Source organism: Xiphophorus hellerii, chromosome 9 (assembly GCF_003331165.1).
Source record: "Xiphophorus hellerii strain 12219 chromosome 9, Xiphophorus_hellerii-4.1, whole genome shotgun sequence".
Lineage (NCBI taxonomy): Eukaryota > Metazoa > Chordata > Actinopteri > Cyprinodontiformes > Poeciliidae > Xiphophorus > Xiphophorus hellerii.
The window spans coordinates 23,052,563-23,072,215 of record NC_045680.1 but is presented as its reverse complement, the minus strand read 5'-3'; the positions used below and the strand labels follow the sequence as shown (position 1 = coordinate 23,072,215).

Genomic DNA, 19,653 nt, shown 5'->3' with positions numbered 1-19,653 from the left:
TGCAAATTTGTATTTCATAATAATAATAATAATAATAATAATGAAAAGTTTGGGGGTTTTTTCAAGCCCCAAACTTTGGACTTTGGTCTATTTTTTATTTATTTTTTTGCCAAACCCAGAGACAAGTCAAAGACTTGAAGTGGTGACGGACTGTACCGCGGATGAGTCATATTCAGCAAAAGAAAAAGCCGCAAAAAATAACGTGGGAAACGTGCGGAAATGTCCGTAGTCCCGCTGGACTGTGACCACCAGATGTCCCTCTTCACCTCTCCAGGGTCTGCAAACACTGGCAGCAACACGTCCTCCGTCTCTCACTGGGTATAGCTTCCACGTCAAGTAATACAAGATATTTCACTCCTTCTTTGTAAATGACGCCTTTGTGGAAAAAGTACCCGCACACTTTTTTCTGTTTCTGCGTCAGAAGAAGAAGAAGAAGAAGAGTACTATATCAACTGTCAGACATGGTCGTGGTGGCGTGATGATGTGGGGCTGTTTTGAGGCTTTGGGACAACTTTTGTTGCAACTTCTTGGAACCACGAGTTCAGAAAATCCCGAGTTCAGCCTCAACTGCACTTGGAAGTGAAAAGAGAGAGAGAGAGCAAAAGAAAGGAAGGTTTTGGGAATGGCCTAGTCAAAGTCTGGACTTAAATGTGAGATTCTGTGACCTACGAGTGTCAATTCATGTTTAAAACTAAAAGTCCTTCATGACTGTCTAGAAATTCATTGTCCTTAATAAAGGAAATCAGAATTTGATTTTGTATTTACTTAGCCTAATTAAATGTTTAAGTTTTTTTTTAAATGATCAGAAACATTTAAATGAGACAAAAAGAAGGGAAAAAAGTAAAAGAGAATCTGATTTTAATGCTACGTTATATTTGCATGAATCATTTACGAAAACCTGTAATCTGATTCTGTTGTCCCAATTGACCAGATGGCATTTAAAGCAGATAAAAAATTTTCACTGGTTTCTGCACATAAATTCTGACCGGAAATGAAACATTTCAAACGCTTCATACACACAGAAAGAGTCTCAATAAAAATCTTCTTACTTTTACAGCTCAGACAAAATTTTGCTCTTGTGACAAATACAAGAAAAGAGCGAGACAAAAATATCGAACAAATTTAAATTATTTCAATGAGGCGAGCCAATATCTTGAGAAACTGAAGACGACACATCGCTTTAACAGCATGTTTGGTCACAGAATTAAAGTCGGATATATTTACGACAGAGACATTAAGCGAACCGGATCAAAAATCAGATGAGCACATCGTAGTCAAAAAGGTTAACCGATGGAAAAACGTAGAGATTTGAATTTTAAAAAATGAAAAACAAGGAATTTTCCATTGTGTCTGGAAGGGAACGTCGTTCATTGACAGCGTAGTTTACGCCCTTTTTACAACACTACATAACGCCTTCAGGTGCAACTCGGAAATTGTAGTTTCATCACAGTTTCCTTGTTTTGCATTTCGTGCTTGTGTATTTTGCGGATACACGTTATGTTTCATCACTTTCTTTTGGCCTTTTAGCCGTTTTTAGCGGCTTTTTCTTCTAATTGTATATCTGTTGATAGTAACTTATAACAAAATTTGGTTTTCTTTTATACTGGATGAGTGTCTTTTTGGCAGAAATGATGAAGCATCTGAGTTATTTTCATGAGCCAAGGGATGAATGAAAACTGCTTTATCTTACCCAGACAACTTCTGAGTATAAGCTATTGGATCTTTCTTCTTCTTCTTCTTTCTGTTGTTGACTAGAATAATGGTGATGACTCACCATTATTGGTGCACACTGCAGATGTGTGACCTTCAATAAGTCCATGTCTTTCTCTCTTACGATATTCATTTAAGGCGTAAAGCCTGAAGTTCTTTCATCTGTGTTTTTCATGCTCTGGCTTCACTCTTTATTCCCGTGTTTTCAATCAAACCCCACCTGGGTTTAATCAAAGAGAGTACATCTTCAGTTTAAGAGCATGCTTTCACTTTTAGAGATTGCACTTGTTACGGCCCTGGGCCTTGTGGGATGGGTTGCAGGTGCTTTTGTCTGTCTTTGTGCTCCTCCCCTTTGCAGGTGGTGCTGGTCCGTTGATTGGAGCACAGAGTATTTAAGCCTGGCTGTCTCCATCTTCTGGGTGGCCTTCGGCGTCCGTTCTGCCGCTTGATGCTTGTGGTGTTTTGTTGCCAGGCCTCCGCTCCCCTCCTTTTGCACATTTGAGTTTGTCTTTGTTTTTGCACTTCAGCACTTCCATATGCACTCATGCGCCACATCCAAGCATTTGCATTACACCATTGATACTGACATCCACAATCCATTGTTGTTTTTGTTAACAAATATTTCTTTTTTATGCACTCTAGCCACTGCATGGTCTCCCGTTTTTGTTAGGACCTTGAGCCAGTCGTAACACACTGCTCTCGCTCGAAACACATTCCAGAAAATAAAGAAGTGACTCTTTCTCAATGTTGAAAATGCTCTGCTTTCTCTGAAAAGATTGCTTCTGTGCTCATATTTAATATTTCTGGGTCTATTTTTTTTTTCCCATTTCTTTTTAGGTCCTGATTGAGATTTTCTTTTTATTCTTTTCTTTTGGTCCTCCTCCATAGAGATCCACAAGCTAAAAGAAGATAGCAGAGAGCAAAGGTTTCAACCATGAGCAGAAGAAGTTTGAGTGGAAAAATAAGAAGGATGCAGACAAGAAGAGATTATTGTACAGCTGAGTGGGAGTGGAGCATATTGGTAACAAGGCCTTGGAGTGAGATCTGAGTTTTGTGAGACTTGTTAAGAATCTTAATCTGAAATAACGGTGACGGAATAAAAATAAATTAAAAATGTACATTCTGATTTTAGAAAGGGTCAGTAAAAAAAGAGAATTTAGAAAAATACAACTGAAAGTTATCAAAAGAACTATACACAAAAGTATCTGATACTTTTGTCACTAAAGGGATGTGGAATTTGGTTTTTTACAGAGTACAGTTTATAGAAAAGTAGCAATTTGAAAAAAAAAACCCCCAAAACCCTGACAAATCAAAAAAAAACTGACACGATGCTACATCTTTGAGTGATGCGAAAGAACAGTTCGCTCAGTTCTCTAATTTCCCATGCGTCCTTGAAGCGGTCGCCCTCCCCGCTGCTGTCTCTCCTCCCGCTGCTCCAGCAGCAACACTCCAGCCGAGCAGCTCGACTACTAGCATGGCGCTCCGTGCGGCTGGAGTTCCGTTGTCTTCTCCGCCTTTTCTCTCTCGCTTGGTTTTACTTTAGTATCCAACAGAGGCTTGTTTATTCCTCCCACTGCGCCTCCGTGACTCAAACACATGTTATTTAGACGGCCGTGTTTGTCGGAGTAACACTCTCTGCTAAGTGGGTAAAATATTCCGGGGCTCGGCTGCTAACTTACCGCTAGCAAGGAGACAGAAACTGGGAAAAACGCAACAAACCGAGGAGGAGTCCTGCTGGAAGAGGTGAGCCGCATTTACTTTTACCCTCTCAGCTGTTTTAAAGTGTTTTATGTAATCTGACTTCCGTCCCGTAAGTTGTTGGAACTGTTATATCAAAGTGCGAATAGGCAGATAAACTCGTAAAAGTATAATGTATTTATAATGTGGCAACATTAACGTCACATGTAATATATTCCAGCATCTCCGCTTTAATTTCGCCTCTTTTCTCGTATGTTTAAGTGTCTCTTTAAAACTTGACAGCTTTAACTCGTGAGGTTGTAAAAGCTAAAAGTGTTGCGTAATGTTGACGTTCTTCACGACCATTGCAAGAATATTTCTGCTGCGGCTTGCGAGATTATTTTCTGGCTGAAATCGACTTGTTGTTAGATGAATAGGTTATTTGCGCTATTTTAAATCATTTACCAGACGGAGTGTGTTGATCGTATGTTTGATAGTCTGATGTTTGTCCTCCTGAATGATAAATCACAGCGTTTCACTCCTGCGCTCCTTTTTATTATGCAGTGTTCACAGTCTGTATTAGGGCTTCTACCAAATCTGGAAAAATCAGATTTTTGGTTTTTAAGCGTTTTTATGTATTTTCCAGCTGTGGATACGCATTACAAATGTATTTCCAGTCTTTATTTCCTGTGTTGTTGGCTAAATATTTTATCCATCATTCACCCGGTGGGATATTTATATCTGGAATTATATTGAATCTTGACATAACACAGCATCGTCACGATGTGTAAGGACAAAAGCTACCAAATGTATTTACACGTGGGCGATACGGACTTTCAATTTTATCGCGATATATTGTGGTACTATTGAGGTAACAAAAAACTATTAATACTTTTATAGGTAACTGTATGACTGTGACTGTATGGTAACACAAATACTGTTCTTGAAAAACATTTCAACATTTGAAATAGTTTTTTTTTTTCATATGGCACTTAATTAAAGAAATAGAATTTCTTATTTCTTCATTAAAGAATCCTTTAATTAAAAAAATTTAATTTCTTAATTAAAGGATCATGTATAATTATGTAAATATACTATAATTACTATGTATACTTAATACAGTTAAGTATACATAGTAATTATTCTTAACCATATTTACTGATATTGTAATTTATTGGCACAAGGGTTGGAAGGGAAGGGTTGGAAAAGAAAATTTTCACAGTAAATCATAAATAATACGACAAATGCACCTTGCAAACTCTAACAGGTGTACTATCAAGTTTTTTCAAATGGTGACCAGACTACAGATCTATAGTTATTTTGTAGCTGTTAAACTTTCATCCACACAAACTGTAAAAGTTGCTTGTTTGTGCCTGACATTGTTCCACTTCTCAGCGGATGACACAACACACGGCCTCAGCCATATGTCCTGTCTGTTATATAGATGCTATGACCTATTTCTTGGCTGCAGAGCCGATTCATTTGACCTTTTTTTTTTGGTCACAGCTGATGCGAATGCCATGGCCACAGCCGAGGCATGGCAGTGACGTGACGGCCCCTGAGCTGCTTCCGAACAGAAACCTCCTCAGCTATCATGTCCTTCTGAAGTGAAGGCGCATCGCACAAAGTATGGATGAGTCCATTTTACTGGATCTGCTCGAGTGCCCCGTGTGTCTGGAGCGCCTGGACGCCTCGGCGAAGGTCCTTCCCTGTCAGCACACCTTCTGCCGTCGATGTCTCCAGGGCATCCTGGGCTCGCGCGGGGAGCTGCGCTGCCCCGAGTGCCGGACGTTGGTGGAGTGCGCCGTGGACGAACTGCCGAGCAACATCCTCCTCGTGCGCCTTTTGGATGGCATCAAGCAGAGGCCTCGGGCCTCCGCGTCTGCCGGAGGCGTCTGCGCCAACGGCACGTCCGGAGCCGTGGCGCGGGCGCACGGGAGCGGAACCAGGGACCCGGGCGCTCCGGGTGTGCAGCCCCAACGCGCCCAGGCGAAGAGCACTGCCGTCCGGGTGAGTACCCTGCCTGACCGGACACGCGTTAAGTGAGCTTGTCCTTCCCATTGTTGGAGCCAAATTGAGACAAAACAGGGAAAATCTGCGTGGATTAACAGCAGCATGTCGGGTCTCTAATCTTTGGTCCGGATTACTGGTTATCGTGGGGGATCTTTAAGCCAGCCAGTTGACTAGCAGCCCATCACCACCACAGACGGAGATTTTAGAGCAGTCAGTAGTTTAGCCGCTAATAATTCCACTTACCCTGTTGATGGCACACAGATTTTTCTTTGTGGATTCAGTCATTAGCGTCCTTTTAGTCAGGACCGGATTTAGAAGAATACCGCCTGTAGCTGGTTTTAGTGTCCTAATCCAAGAAAAATAAAATTAACACATACAAATTACAGAACATTAACAGGTAGGTCTACACATTTGCCGGTACGAATAGACGGATGATGAAACTAGAGATGCCCAGAGCAATTGCCTCCTGTCTTCTATTAATTGATTTTCGGCTCATTTGCCGTGGATTATGACCGGCCAGTTGACAAAAGTCCTATATATTTCAATCAGCATATACGCAAGTGCTTTCAGGTTGTGTTAAAAACATTTTTTGGTGTGGAAGTTGTGATTGAGTAAGACCCAAATTAGCTGTGAAATAGAAAAAATATTTAAAATATTTAGAACAAAGTCATAAGCTTTTTCAATTACCGTATTTTTCGGACTATAAGCCGCTACTTTTTCCCACACTTTGAACCATGCGGCTTTTCTGTGGATTTTTCTTCCACCACCAGGGGGCTCTTTAGCAGGAAGTGAATCATTGGAAGTCAAAATTGGAAATCAAAGAAGAAAATGCTGATCTTCATTTAGAACAAGCACTGCTAGCAGCAGGCATGACGGAGAAATGTTTTCAAACCCCCTCATCAAGGAAACCACACAAAGAAGTTCATATGATGCCGCTTTTAAGTTGAAAATCCGGAAAATATTGTATATTCAGCAACATGACATGTTTTGAGTTCATTAATACTTTCAGCAGGTAACAGGAAGGCTGAATGGAGAACAACAAAGTTCGGTTTTATCTTTTGAGACTGTGCACCTGTCTGTTGCTGAACATGCTGATGTTGGAAATATTTGCAACCTTCTGGAAATCATGGAGTTGTTTTAAGGACGTAACTTTTCTAAGGAGCGCAAAATGAAACCGTTTTTGTTATTCTAGATGCACCACACATGCTAACTGCTAGTACAAGATGCTAAATTAGTTTGTAGTAGTTGGTTTGAAATGGTAAAGACCTGTTTTGCATCGCCTTGACTTCCCATTTTTATTGTTTTTATTTAGTTGTTTTTATCTCCTTGTAATTGTTCAATGCTCTAAAAGCATTTATAAAGTTATTATTATTAGCATAAATTATTTAAAATTGATATCAGCAGGTCAGAAGCTTTGTAAAAACAGGAAATTGGTCACACAAGTTTGACTGGTGTATCTGTAAATAAAATCTGAGTGCACTGTACATTAGAAATTTAGTAGTTGTATTTCCCTTGTAGAAAGAAGAATAACTGGATTCTCTTTTACTGATATGACATGAAAGTTTATATCAACACTGTGCAAAAGGTCAAAATTCAAAGGAAATGTTGTTAGGAAGTGTTATTTAACGTACCTGTCCAGACTCTGTTTTGTATGAAACACAATTATCAAACCGTAAGTCCCTTCCTTTTTAAAATTTACACAAACTAGTTTGACTCAGTCAGATTTCTTCAAAATTTTGGGCTGTAATTCTTCTCAGGTACCTCCTGATGTGTGCAGGAAAATTACCTGTGGGCCCCTCTATGAGCTGCGCTGGTGCCCACGAAGGGAGGATTGGGTAGATGAAAAGATGTCAAGGTTCTGTGTGGAATCACTGGAATGTCAGTGATTCTACACTGACATCAGGCTGGGCTGATAATGTATCTGCCCAGCCATGCAGGTATGAAGATCAGAGAACCTTCTGTGAATTGCTACTGGGGGACCTGCCTCATTCTCCAAAGTATCACTTCAGAAGATTTGTTCTCCTTTTTCAAAGCAGTTTTTGCCTTTTGGAATCTCCCCTTGCAGATACTAAGGAGGCTGATTGTTGGAAATTGAGCAGGCGTCATTTGAAACTATCCAATTATTTCCCGTGAACTCTTCTCTGCTACTTTCTGTTGGTCTGTCTCATGAAATCCAGATGAAATCCATTAAAGTCTGATGTTGTAGTTAAGCTCCTCTCAGTAAGCAATTAAGAAATTAATCGCATGATGAATAAAAATGAGCTTGGTAAATTTCATTCTCATTGTAGGGCTGAAAGCTATTAATCGTCATGAATTGATTTACTGAAATAAAAGTCAACTAATTTAGTAATGGATTAATTGTTAACTGGTGCATACGGACTCAAAGAATGTTCATTTGCTGAAAAAAACAATACGTTCAGAACAATAACTAAGGCAAAACTGTACAAAAATATAAGAACATTTTATTTTTATGGGAAAAAAACATGTTTTTTAATAAAGTAATTGACAGAACACTTGAATACAAGAAGTAGTTATAGCACTAGCTAATATTTTTTACACAAACAAAATCCACTTTTTTCATAGTTTTGATGTTTTTTTTCCATTTTATGTCTTGTTTTCAGTTATCATGCTTGATTTTGAATATTTTAAAACTCTCCATGTCCTATGTAGTGTTCTTTACAAAATTCAAGTTTATTGGTCTTTAAGAGGGTGCCATTATCAACATAAACATGGTCTCAAAACAACAACAGTATTGTTTATTGCAATAAACAATAATATTACAGCAAAACTTGTTATTGTGACAGGCTTAGTTGTACCGTAATAAAAGCGACAGTTTAATTGACATACAAGATGCATACCTATATTCATATAATGTACAGGTAAGTCTTTCAAAGAGATTGAACTATTTCCACGTGTTATTTTAACGTTTTTGTCGTCTGTTGTGCCATTGACTGCATCTCCTGAGTCTGTCCTGCTGTCCAAATGCATTCTGTCGACTCCAAAGAATCAAGAAAAGATGCGGCCGTGCAGGTGTATCATTTTGGGAACACAAAAGACGGAGATCAAAGCTCTTACACATCGTCCAGTCTGATCTCTGGCCAGCGATCCATGGGCATTGAACGCTTCATTGCTCCCGGGTGACACCCTCAGTCCCATTTCTTTCTTGTTTGTCATCTGTCCCTTTTGGGAAGGGTTGGAGGTTTTGGGGAAGGGGATTTGGTGTGTGTGTGTGTGGGGAGGGGTCGTCTTTTAAAGCTTGAGGCTGCTCCTCTGGTACTGTTCCTCTGTTAAAGCAGGGCTCCACCTCCGATTCTTATGTGACTAAATAATGGCTTGGAGGGCAGAATGGTGGAGACTGGCTGACAGATGCACAACAGGGTTTTGTTCTGGGTTCCCTCTGATCCTCCTGACCGGCCGACACGCGTAGAGTGGCCCACAGAGTGATTTTTATGTGTGTGGAAGGCCGCCGGTAACAGTGTTGAGTGAACACGTCGGGCCCAAAAGGGACAAATGTTCAGAGAGCAACCTTTCTTTATCTCCGGGACTGTGGCTTGTCTTTGACGCAGCGACGTGGCATTTGCTTCACGAGAGCCATCAAAAGGCTCGTCTTCACTGTAGCAGAATGTCTGCGTGTGAGACTCGCCTCCAGCGGAGCTCCATTACGGGGATGTTTTGTCTTCCCCTGGCCCCGTGTTGACTCATAAAACACAGGATTTGGTTGGCAGACATTGGAAGCAGACACTTGGTGGTATTTCTCCGCAAGAGCGAGGGAGGCCTTTTGAGCTGTGGGGGAGTCAAAAGGTCGGAGTTCGCGAGTCACGGTTGACAAGGGTCATCGGCAACTGGGGAAATGGGAAGGGAATTTGAGATCCAAGTGAATGTCTTCAGTTTCATTGTGGCTCCCCAGAGAGTTGAACCCATAATCCTTTGCACCAAAATAGCATTTCTGGGGTTTTTCATAAATCTTTTGTGTTCATTTTTAATGATGCTCCCAGTCAGCCACAGTTTGGAGTTTGAAGTTTAGGTTCAGAACTTTTGTTTCATGTCTGTCAGCTCATGCTTAGCTGATAAGTAATGAGACGCTGGTTTCTCTCTAACCTTCCTTCGATGTATTCAGGTCATTGTCTCTCTTTTCAATTTGACTCTTTCTAGGGCGGTACAAAGATAGGAAAACTTTCTGCCAGGATATTCATTTAGAATATTGAATTAAATATATGGGTTACAATTAAACACATATTTTCCTCACTCATTTTTTTGTCATTATTGCAACGTCCAGTGAATTTTAGCATCTTGGTCACTAATGTTTACATCAGGTTTTGGCATTAAGGACAGTAAAAGTCTGTTAACCAGCTGAATATATCGTTGTCATGCTAGCGGTGGGTTACATGGAGTTGAGGTTTTATCACCATATTTTGTCACATTTGTTTTGATAAGGGTAAAAGTGGCAAGGTGACTAAGGGGGCATTCATTCCAGCCCTGCTTAGTTCACTTTAATCCAACTCCAGTTGGCTTGCCTAGAAAGTCTGGTTCGTTTGGGGAGGTGTGAACGCGCAATTGAACTCTGATGCGGATCAAAAAAGCTAACTCTGGTCCCCCTAAACACGTAGGTCTCGCCTTGGTTGACGTGAACTCTTAACACAGATTGAATGCATATGTGAGTGCTAAACTGATGGGAGATCGCTGCAAAAGCAGGACTATAGCACAGGGCATTCTGGGTAAATATAATCAAAACAAGTGCACGAGTCTAGAACAAGTGGGAGAAATGACTCATGGACATTTGCCAAAAGCAAAAGAGAAATCCTGCAGTCGCTAAAATCTGACGCTACTCTGTTTTTGTTTACATTTCACAAAGAATGAAGTTGCGCTCGTCGTCTTCAGAGGTTTTTGTGTCGTTTCCTTCAGTGGTTCTTGGTGCAGCGACACCACAGGCAAAGGGGGGAAATGGGTTTGGTTTATTTGACACAGTGCAGTGTGAAAGTGAACCGCACCAACTGGAATAAATGTTGCAATTTTGGTTCTCAGTGGAACAGAGTCTACCGGCCTGTCAGGTGTGAAAACGCACTCAGAGTATGTCACTGCATACAGAGTCCCAAAAACACAAATGCTGCTCTGAAAAACAAAACTAAGCCATTATCAAATCAAAATGTAACTACTATATCAGTTACATTCAGTAGTCCAATTGGACCACTAAACAGCACTCACTAGGTCAATGCTGTCATATTTTCAAATACGTTTAAAGGTAGCAATCACTTGTTACCTTTACCTTTGTTACCATTGGTTATCATGGTAAATCACAATTTTTACAGTGCTATAGTTGTCCATCCCTACTGGCTGGTACTTCAGCTAACAACGTAGCCCACCAGATATCGTGTCCGGGCATTGATTTGTGATTCATGTAGCTTTACCTCTTACTACTTAAAGACTTCTTCCTGGCCTGTTTTCTCTAAATCCAGCGCTACAATTTGGTGCAACTTCCTACTGATTAAAAGGAAGTTCTGTTGTTTTGTAAGACGCTACAGATGTTTCTTGGTCCTCCGGTTATTCTTGGATGAACATCATAGCGGGTTCTCTCTGCGTTTATATCATGAGAGAGAAAGGGAGCGAGAGGGAAGGGGAAAAAAGTGCTTTTGCGTGCCTCCCCGTGTGAAGTGCTCACAATAAAATTCCTGAGCACCTCCTGTGTCTGAGGTCGATGAGTAATGCTCGCTCTCTTTGATTACATCATATTGTTGTTGAAGTCTTAACTTCTGCCCGGTCGCCTGACCTCAGCCTGCATGACAGAACCCCGTCATTACACCCTCACACTGCCCGCACGCTGGCAAACATGCTCACTGCTTTTCCACTGGGAATTTGTTTTTTTTCACAGCGCTTCATTCTGTTCGTTCCCACTCTTCTCTGCAACGTTCACGCTTTCCTCTTGCTTCCTCTATTTCCCACAGAGGTTTACGAAGCGGCAAAGACCTTCTGGACAGTGAATGCAGACATCTTGGAGTGACCTAAATGTTCCCTCCAAGAACATTATGGTGTTGGAGAGCTGATAGTGCGTTTTTAATAGTGCAATACCTTGAAATAAAAATACCAACAAAAAAAAAGTAAAATAGCAAAATATTCCAGCACACCGTTGGTTTAATTTTATACAGAAAAGCATCACTTACTTTATTCTCGTGGCAAGTAATTTTACATATTTCTGTCAAAATTAGAATCTAATTAATAACATTTATTGACTATCTATGCTTTTTGCCTCCTGGAATATTTTTAAACTGATAAATATTTCTTTGTCGTAAGGGAAAATAGTTGCCCGTCTTTCAGCCAGCTGTCTGGCAATGAGCAGCAACACATTGAGGATAACTCATCACTAATTTCTCTACACTTCATACAGCCGGAGACAAGTCTTGTACTCTTCGTCATATCTCATTGTAACAACGTTAAAGCATAGAAAGCGTTTTAAAATTATATATATGATATAAACAATATTATCAGCTTTGAACCCGTAACTGATGTCGACACAAACTCTGCTTTTCCTGTAATTTTCTGCCTTCTACCTTCTCTCCTCACCATCTAAATCCAGGCTGGAGCTCGTTAAGGGTCTAATCAGGATTAGAGTTTATTAGATACAGAGTCAGCACTGCTCCCTGTTCTCCTCTTACTCCTTACTTTTCATTTAGAGGAAACAAAACTCTTGCTGTGTGGCGCAGCAAACCGGGTGTCTCCATCTCTGCTTACGTTCTGTATTTTCAGATGCTTATCTAGGACACAAAGATTATACAGTATTTTGAGCCTTCCAAGTAGGAAATAGAACATGATTTGTTCTGGAAAATCTCAGTGCTGACTCAAGGTTGTCAATGTAATCATATTAGATCATGAATGATGAAAATATTTTTGCAATGTTGCCCTGTAAGTAGGGTCCAATAGTTTCTCTCTTGTGGAAAACTTTGATCATTGCAGGATTTGTTGATGTTTCCAATTGTTTTTTTTGTTTTTTTTACCTTTTATGCTGATGTTCAGTGTCAAAGTGGAGTAATAAGAGTTACTGCATCCGATTCTGATATGTCATGATATGTTATCAGGCTGACTCTTGGTGAGACCTCTGCTGAAGCATTACTCATGTAGAGTTAAGAACATAAAGTAAAGCACTTAGCTTGTGAAACAGGGAAACATCTCTTTAAGTTCAGCTTTAAATCAACAAGTTTTATCAAAACAAAGAGGATGCAAGCTAACTTTAACCTAGCACCTTGGCAAACTCCGCTTCTCTGCAGAGATCCTCAGTGGAAGTGAGATGTCCATTTACTGAACATTTTGTATTTTTGGTCCTATGGGCTGAATCTTTTAAAAATAAATAATAAATTCACATATTTAGCGGAATTGTTTAAGCTTAAAATTCAATAGTTTTTACAGAACGTTTTTTCTTTCTCTTAAAACAAATGCTCCTGTATTAGTTTTTTTTCTTCAAAATAGCACATTTTAAGAATATGAAAAACTTTAAACTACATGTGTGCATAGACATTAAATAAAATACTTGAAAACAAGTACTGACACACAAATGGTAAACTCAAACACTAAGTATTGAATATCAACTGTTGTAAGTCGCAACAACGATTAAAACTTGGAGGAAATTGTTGGGAAAATACTTGATTTTATTCTAAAGGAAATTGTTATACATATTTACCACATCATCCATCCTCAATGTATGTAAGCTGCCACTTTATTTTCATTATGTTGTCCAAGTTCCCAGTTGGCCGACATGTGTCTTGTACTAGAATTAAAAACATGTACCTGGATACGTTCCCAGTCTGTCGCCTTGCTGGTGTCGTGGGAAAACTTAGTGGCATAATAATCAAAGCTTTTAAATGCGTCACCATTTGGGCACGTCTCGGAACGGATACAGTGAACAGGAACAGGGTTACTTATACTCTGGGAGATAACGCTCCCTCCAAATACAGTATATGTTTACCAAATCTCCAAGGAAGAGAAGTTCAAAAAACCCAGTCGTGATTAATGGGCCATCATGGCTGTCTCTTTGTTGGGTTTCGCTGCTCCTCTGATGAGGGTTCTGTGCCTGTCTTTGTCTTTTCAGGCTCTTTAAGATTTTCCAGGCCAGACATATGGAGGAAAACACTTTTGTTCTGTGTGTTTTTTTCTCTCTCTTTTTTTTTTTTTCCCAGACAGAGGGGGATGTTTTGTGTTAGTGTCTTGGAGGAATGCCGTGAACAGTTGCAGGTCACTGTTTCTTTTCCAAACAGCGGACCTGTCGGGTCTTGTCCAGCCCGCCAGCTAACACTCACCTTCCCCTCTTAGCAGACGCTGGGTGTGTACCTTCTTAGATGTTTTAATCTGCTTCCCTGACCACAGGTTAGTTCTTTGATTTTTGGTTTGTCAAGTAGATGAAGAAGGGTCTTGCAAGTTTTGTTTATAGTAATCCAAGCTGTGATGTTCCTCTGCACCTGAAAGCCTCCGGGCCGACTTGGCTGCAGCTTTTTCATCCTGTTTTAAGGTCCTGCTGTATAAAGTGCTGGCCACCTGGCTGTCTTTTTATGGAAAGTCAGCCTCGCTCTGTGTCAATAAGCTTGTGAACAAAGACGTCTTGAGTTTACTTGTTTGTTTTTAGCTCTGCTCTCTAGGTGGTCCCCAAACCAACATGCCACATTTGCTAACGCCGCCCCCTTCAACCTCTTGTGCTGTGTCCATTCATGTCACATCTCTCAGCATGGAGCAGTGAAAGAAACATCCATGACCTTCTTATCCACAGCCTTGTCACACCTGTGTGGGCCGATAAAGCCTTTCTTTGGAGCCAGTGCAGTGTGTATGTGTGGACCAGACTGTTGGCACCAAAATGTTTTCCAAATGTCGGTTTATTGGTAAAACGTTTTGCAAGCTGTTTTCCAGTGTGTCACGTGGTGCCTCTCATTCATTACTCCCGAGGTAGCTTTTCCGCCACTCTGGACTTAACTGAGTAGTTTGACCTCTCACCCCTCGAAGTGATTGGTTAGCCTGAGCTGGTCATCCATGGACCGTTTGACCGCTGGCATCTTAAGTGTTCATTTCTGATCCCTAAGGCGTAATCATTTTTTGCTGCGAGTTTCGTTTTCAGTTGCTTGACCTCTGACCCTGGCGCTATTACTGCCTCTTGATGCATCTTTACCCTCTGGCTCACCTTGGTGTTTGATCCTTGCCTCCTTTTCAGAGATGATAAATTGATTAATTTTCTTCAAAATTGGTGCACAGTTGATGCAGACTTGAGACAAAGTGTGAGTTGCTAATCTGGTTCGCTCTATGTAGAGTCCAACTTTCATTCAAACAATCTGTTGTCCAACATTGTTTCAGTCGCAACCCACTGGCCGTAAGGAGCAATGCATTTCTGTTTTTCAATCCAGAGTGGTTAGGGATTCGTGGACTAAGGTTCTCATTGATCTTTGACCTTTTGTTCATTTTTTGACCTGCTGATACAAATTTTAGCAGCTTCTAGCTTCTATTTCTGAACAATTTAATTCATAGCATTCAAAAAAAAAAATTGCAGCTTACATTCTGCGAGCACTTATTTGTTTCAAGAGCAGAGACAATGTCATACCTTTTGGTTGAGAGCAGAGTTGACATTTTAAACTTACTTTAGCATATTAGTAATTAGCACAGCTTGCTAAGATGCTAAAGTTTCTAAAATGCTGCCAGTCTTTCCAACTCCAGCTGTTTCTGTGATAGGAAAAAGGTTGGAAGCTTGAAAAAAATAAAACAGGTCAACTTTACTGCGCTTCATTCAGCCTTTCCTGTGGCGAACCGAAGTCAGCTTTTATTTAAAGAATTGTCTCCGAGGTGGCTACAGAACGGTGCAGACGACTCCTTTATGTACCCAAAGATGATTAAGTACAAACCAGTAGAAAGTTCATAAGTATGAAATGATGAAGAAGCTAAGCAACAACCTGACCGAAAAAATATGGCTTTCTTTTTAACAACTTCTTTTGTGCTTCCTCTGACTTTTTTGTTTTAAATTAATCTGAGAAAGTAGGAACGAACAGTGTTGACAGCAAACGGGCATATTGTACACATTGTTCACAGTTTTGTAGTTTTTACTCGTATATAAATTGCTTATAGCAAAACTGATGTAGGTTAGTCTTTTAAGTTTTTTGTTTTACTCAGTTTTTATTTTTGTCACTCAGAAAATTTACATTTCTACCAGAAGCCTTGGTTCTCTGTTACTTCTCACTTGTGGGGTCTTTCCTGCTGACAACCCATGATTAATTATTAACAGGAACTTGAAAAAGAGCAGGATGGTTTTTGTCAGTGTACTCACGTTTTGGCACAAGCGCCGGCCAGAGGCTTACATGTATGCCAGAATCTCATCATAACTTCTGGCAACACATTCAGCTGCAACCTGCTTGGTTTCTCAAATATGAACACACCTTATCCTCCATTACTTTGGCCTCATTTAAGGAGGGTTATGTTTGTTTAAATGACTCAGACTGGCTTTATGTCCGCGAGAACCCATTAAACTGTGTACAACCACAAAAAACAGATACAAGTGGGGAGTTGCAACATATTCAGACAACAACTTAAAATGCCAGTGAGACTTTCAGCCTGTATTTCTCCGCTTCATGGTAGAACACTCTATATTCTGTTTGAAAACATTTAGATAACTCTGTTTTCCCCTTTTTCTCTTTTTAGTTGATCGATCCCAGTACCATTGGATCGTGCAACAGATCCAATGGTACCTGAAAATGTAGAAATTTTGTTTCGACAAAACTCATATATTCTATGTATTTCTTTTTTCCACCAGTCTTTTCTGTCAGGCAAAAGTCACACTGACATATACATTGTGTGTCTCTGGCTGGTTGAGGCTACTGCTAACTTACTGCTAACATATCCTTTCCCGCCAGCAATGGTATGTTAGTATTTCTGTGGAGATACACGTCTGAAATGTACTTCATAATGGTCTTAAAAGGTAATTAAATTAGAGCAAAACTTGCTGAAAACCTGGTTGATATTGTTACTGCTGCCTGGATTACCCAGTGGTTTTGGTGATTCAACTCTTTGTAATCCACCAAACTATGTTTTCTATAAATGCAATAAAAAGTTAATTAAAGAGCATATTTCCATGACAGAGTGAGGATGTTTAAGGACTGGTGACATGCCAGCCAGTAGACTCCAGTGCAGTGCTGTTCAGATTTTGCAGCTCTTGCTCAGTTCTCAACACTTAAAATTTAATATCTTTGTTCAAGCGACGGATGAAACCAGGCCTTTGTAAGTTGGCACAAGTCACTCAATTCTTACTGCAACAGAAACTGGCCAATCCCTTTCACCGCTTTTTCTTTCCCGAAGCAAACATTTGCAAGAACGAGGTCATTTTGTCCTCCTGCAGAATATATGGAATGACGGAGGGCTTCTTCGCACGGTGCCTCACATGCTCAGTCTCCACAGCAGAGAAATGGGTGAAACTTGCAGTTACATGTGACATCTGCACTGAGTCAAGTGAAAAGGACAAACAGTTTCTTGAGAGAGTGGAAAAAATAATGCTGCCTCTTGAGTCAGTGAAAAGATGCAGTGTTTGTCTCTTGGATTTCTGCCAGGACCGAGTCGATTTCCTGCCCTTGTTTGTTTACTTTAGAAGTGTCTTAGGACCCGCGCATACAATGAGATGATCTGCCTGTACGAACCACGGTTAATACAAAATTTCTTACAAGCTAGTTGTCCACTTCATCAGTTTTTCCCTTAATTTGCAGCGTGTGTAAATCAGCGTCAGCCAAGCAGAGCAGGTGGCTCAGCCTGAATGACTGAGAGGGACAAAAGCCTACAGACACTGTGAGCTTTCACAAGCACAGTGGAGAGTAATGTGAGGAAATGCTTAGTATTCAGCTCATATTGACTAGTACTCAATACACAGATACTGTGACATTTGTGAACTAATCCCTCCGTAGCTTGGATACAAGTTAGCTTCCTACGTGAGACTGCTTTCACAGTCCTAATCCTGGTTATTACTGAGGGTGTCTCTGGGTTTACTGTCTCATTACAGATTGAATTATTATGTATAATGTAGAGATTATTGCTTCGTGGCACAGTGGGGCTGCTTTGAGCGGCGTCCAGACCGCAGCGCACCGTCAACCATCCTTTGTGTTGTCTCTTGTCCACCTAGAATCAGAAATAACCTGGTACCACCTCAAAGACCAAGATGTGTCAGTATCTGAACATTTTATACAAAATTGAAGACATATAAATAGAAAAGCTGTGATTTAAATGGACGTTTCTAACAATTTGTAGTTAAAAGCATTAGAAATTATATATTTTTAGTACTTTGCAAAAATGTTAGCTAATGGCATTTCTTTGTCTGAAATGTCTGTGCATCCTTAAAAAGTCTTAAGTCTTAAATTAATGTATATAAAGTTAAGGCCTTAAAATGTCTTGGATTCATTAAAAATGTAATTTGTCCTTAAATGCTTTATCCTCAGGTCTTAAATTTTGTGGCCAGACCTTTTAATCTCATATTCTATGTAGATTTTTTATTTTTCTTGCGGTACTTTTCTGTTAGGCAACAGTTTGAGTCGCCCACAGACATCTTAATTATATTTTGTGACTCAAGGTGTTTGAAGCTACCAGTAACAAGCTGCTAACACATCCTAGCTAACTAACTAGCTTTTTTACAATTATCATGTGTAAGTGCAAATTTATTGTCAATTGGCTGGACGATGTTTTTCTTTTCCTCTGGCTCACTTCTGTTGCCAACCCATACAATGTTATGCACATTATGTGCATAAAAGCTTTGCACTACAGGGGTTAAGGCTATAGAGAGCCATGTGCATATATATGTGAGCCATATTTGTGCTTCTCACACATGTAGTGTGAGAAGCACAAATCTGCCACCAAGAAATACAAACAAATCCCAGAAATGGTACAATTTTGGATTAACAGCCATTATATCCTCATAGAAAATGCCTTTTTTTTTAAAAGCTTCTGGCAACTTTGTGATTCCTCCAACTGCTTCTTTTATTGAGGATCTGCTTCCACATTGAACAGTGTTGAAATACCCAACTTGGTAGCGCTTACTTATGTATTCACTCATCAAAAGAGATCCCATTTTTAGTTTCCTTCTTAGATCAGAGTTGGTCAAGCATTAAATCATTCAGTGCCAGTCTCCAGCCGATTTCTCAGTGCGTTTCTACTTTATAATTCACATCTCTGTTCTTTCTAGTCAGTCTTTTTGCCTGTACCAAATTAGTCAGGCTTTCTGACCAATTGTGTTTGCCTCTCCGCTGTTTGAAAGGTTCAGAAACTCAAGCCCAGCTTCCTCTCTCTGCCTCATGTTCTTTTCCCCCTTTGATCTCAGACTGTTTCTCCGCTCAGGTCTTTCTGGCTTTCCGTGTTTTGCCTCCTCACACGCTCCGTCTGCCGTGAAATGTGAGCAGGTTCCTGTGAGAGAAACCGGTGAGCCCAGCGTATGAATTGGCACCGAGTTAAAGGGTTCCGTCCTTTCGGATTTCGAATCAGACCAGCCGACCGGGTGATTTCGAGGCCACCCAGAGCCGGCGTTTACCCCCGCGTCAGAAGGCCGGCCCGTGGATGAAAAGCAGGCCCATAAACAGAAAGGTTAAGCAAAAAATGGGCCAGTTCACGTGCGAGTAGTTTTGTCTAATTGCATTTTCACAGTAGAACCCACACTGATGGCCAGACGCACTAGAGCTTCATGAAAACCACATGCGTGACACCTCTACAATGTGTGCACATGCTCTCCCATAAATCCTTTCCCCTTCCTCTTAAAACGCTTTCCCTCTGCAGCTAATAAAGTTCTGTAAAATGTCCTGATTGTATGTCCATGTGTCGAACGTTTTCATAAAACCTCGCCACCGTCGGTTCATGGAGCTCCTGACTTTTCAGACCTCCTATTCTTGTCTAAGCAGCCAGATTTACACGCACCCCCCGAGGGGACAGCTGAAGAGTCAAGAACCAGCAGTAAAGCAAACTCCTGGGGTCATAGCGTGGGTACTCTGAAGATGTGCTTTATCGCTTGCATTTAGAGGAGTAGACTGCATTTGTTTTTCTTCATGTTAAATAAGTATCAGGCTAACTGACAGATGCCTTCGCGGCTCGAGCAACATCGATGAACACAGGGAGAGTTTCCAAGACTTTTCAAAGCTTCCTGTTCCTTCTCACATGTGATCCAAGCCTCCATCTGGCGTCCAGACTGCGCTGAGTGTTTTCATGCCTGTGGACTAATGTGTGGGACCTCATTTAAGTATGTAGCGAGGGGAAACAAACAAGCATTGAGTTTTGTCA

General features: G+C 40.5%; 1 protein-coding gene across 1 annotated transcript in view; it reads left to right on the top strand.

Moving 5' to 3' along the window:
* Positions 1-3,132: 3,132 nt before the first annotated feature.
* The window catches only part of sh3rf1 (SH3 domain containing ring finger 1), a 44,324-nt gene continuing 27,803 nt past the window's right edge, over positions 3,133-19,653 (top strand). The window contains exons 1-2 of the mRNA XM_032572220.1: positions 3,133-3,453; positions 4,894-5,397. Coding sequence (XP_032428111.1) covers positions 5,017-5,397 — 381 coding nt within the window. The 5' untranslated portion in view covers positions 3,133-3,453; positions 4,894-5,016. The remainder of the gene's footprint in view (positions 3,454-4,893; positions 5,398-19,653) is intronic.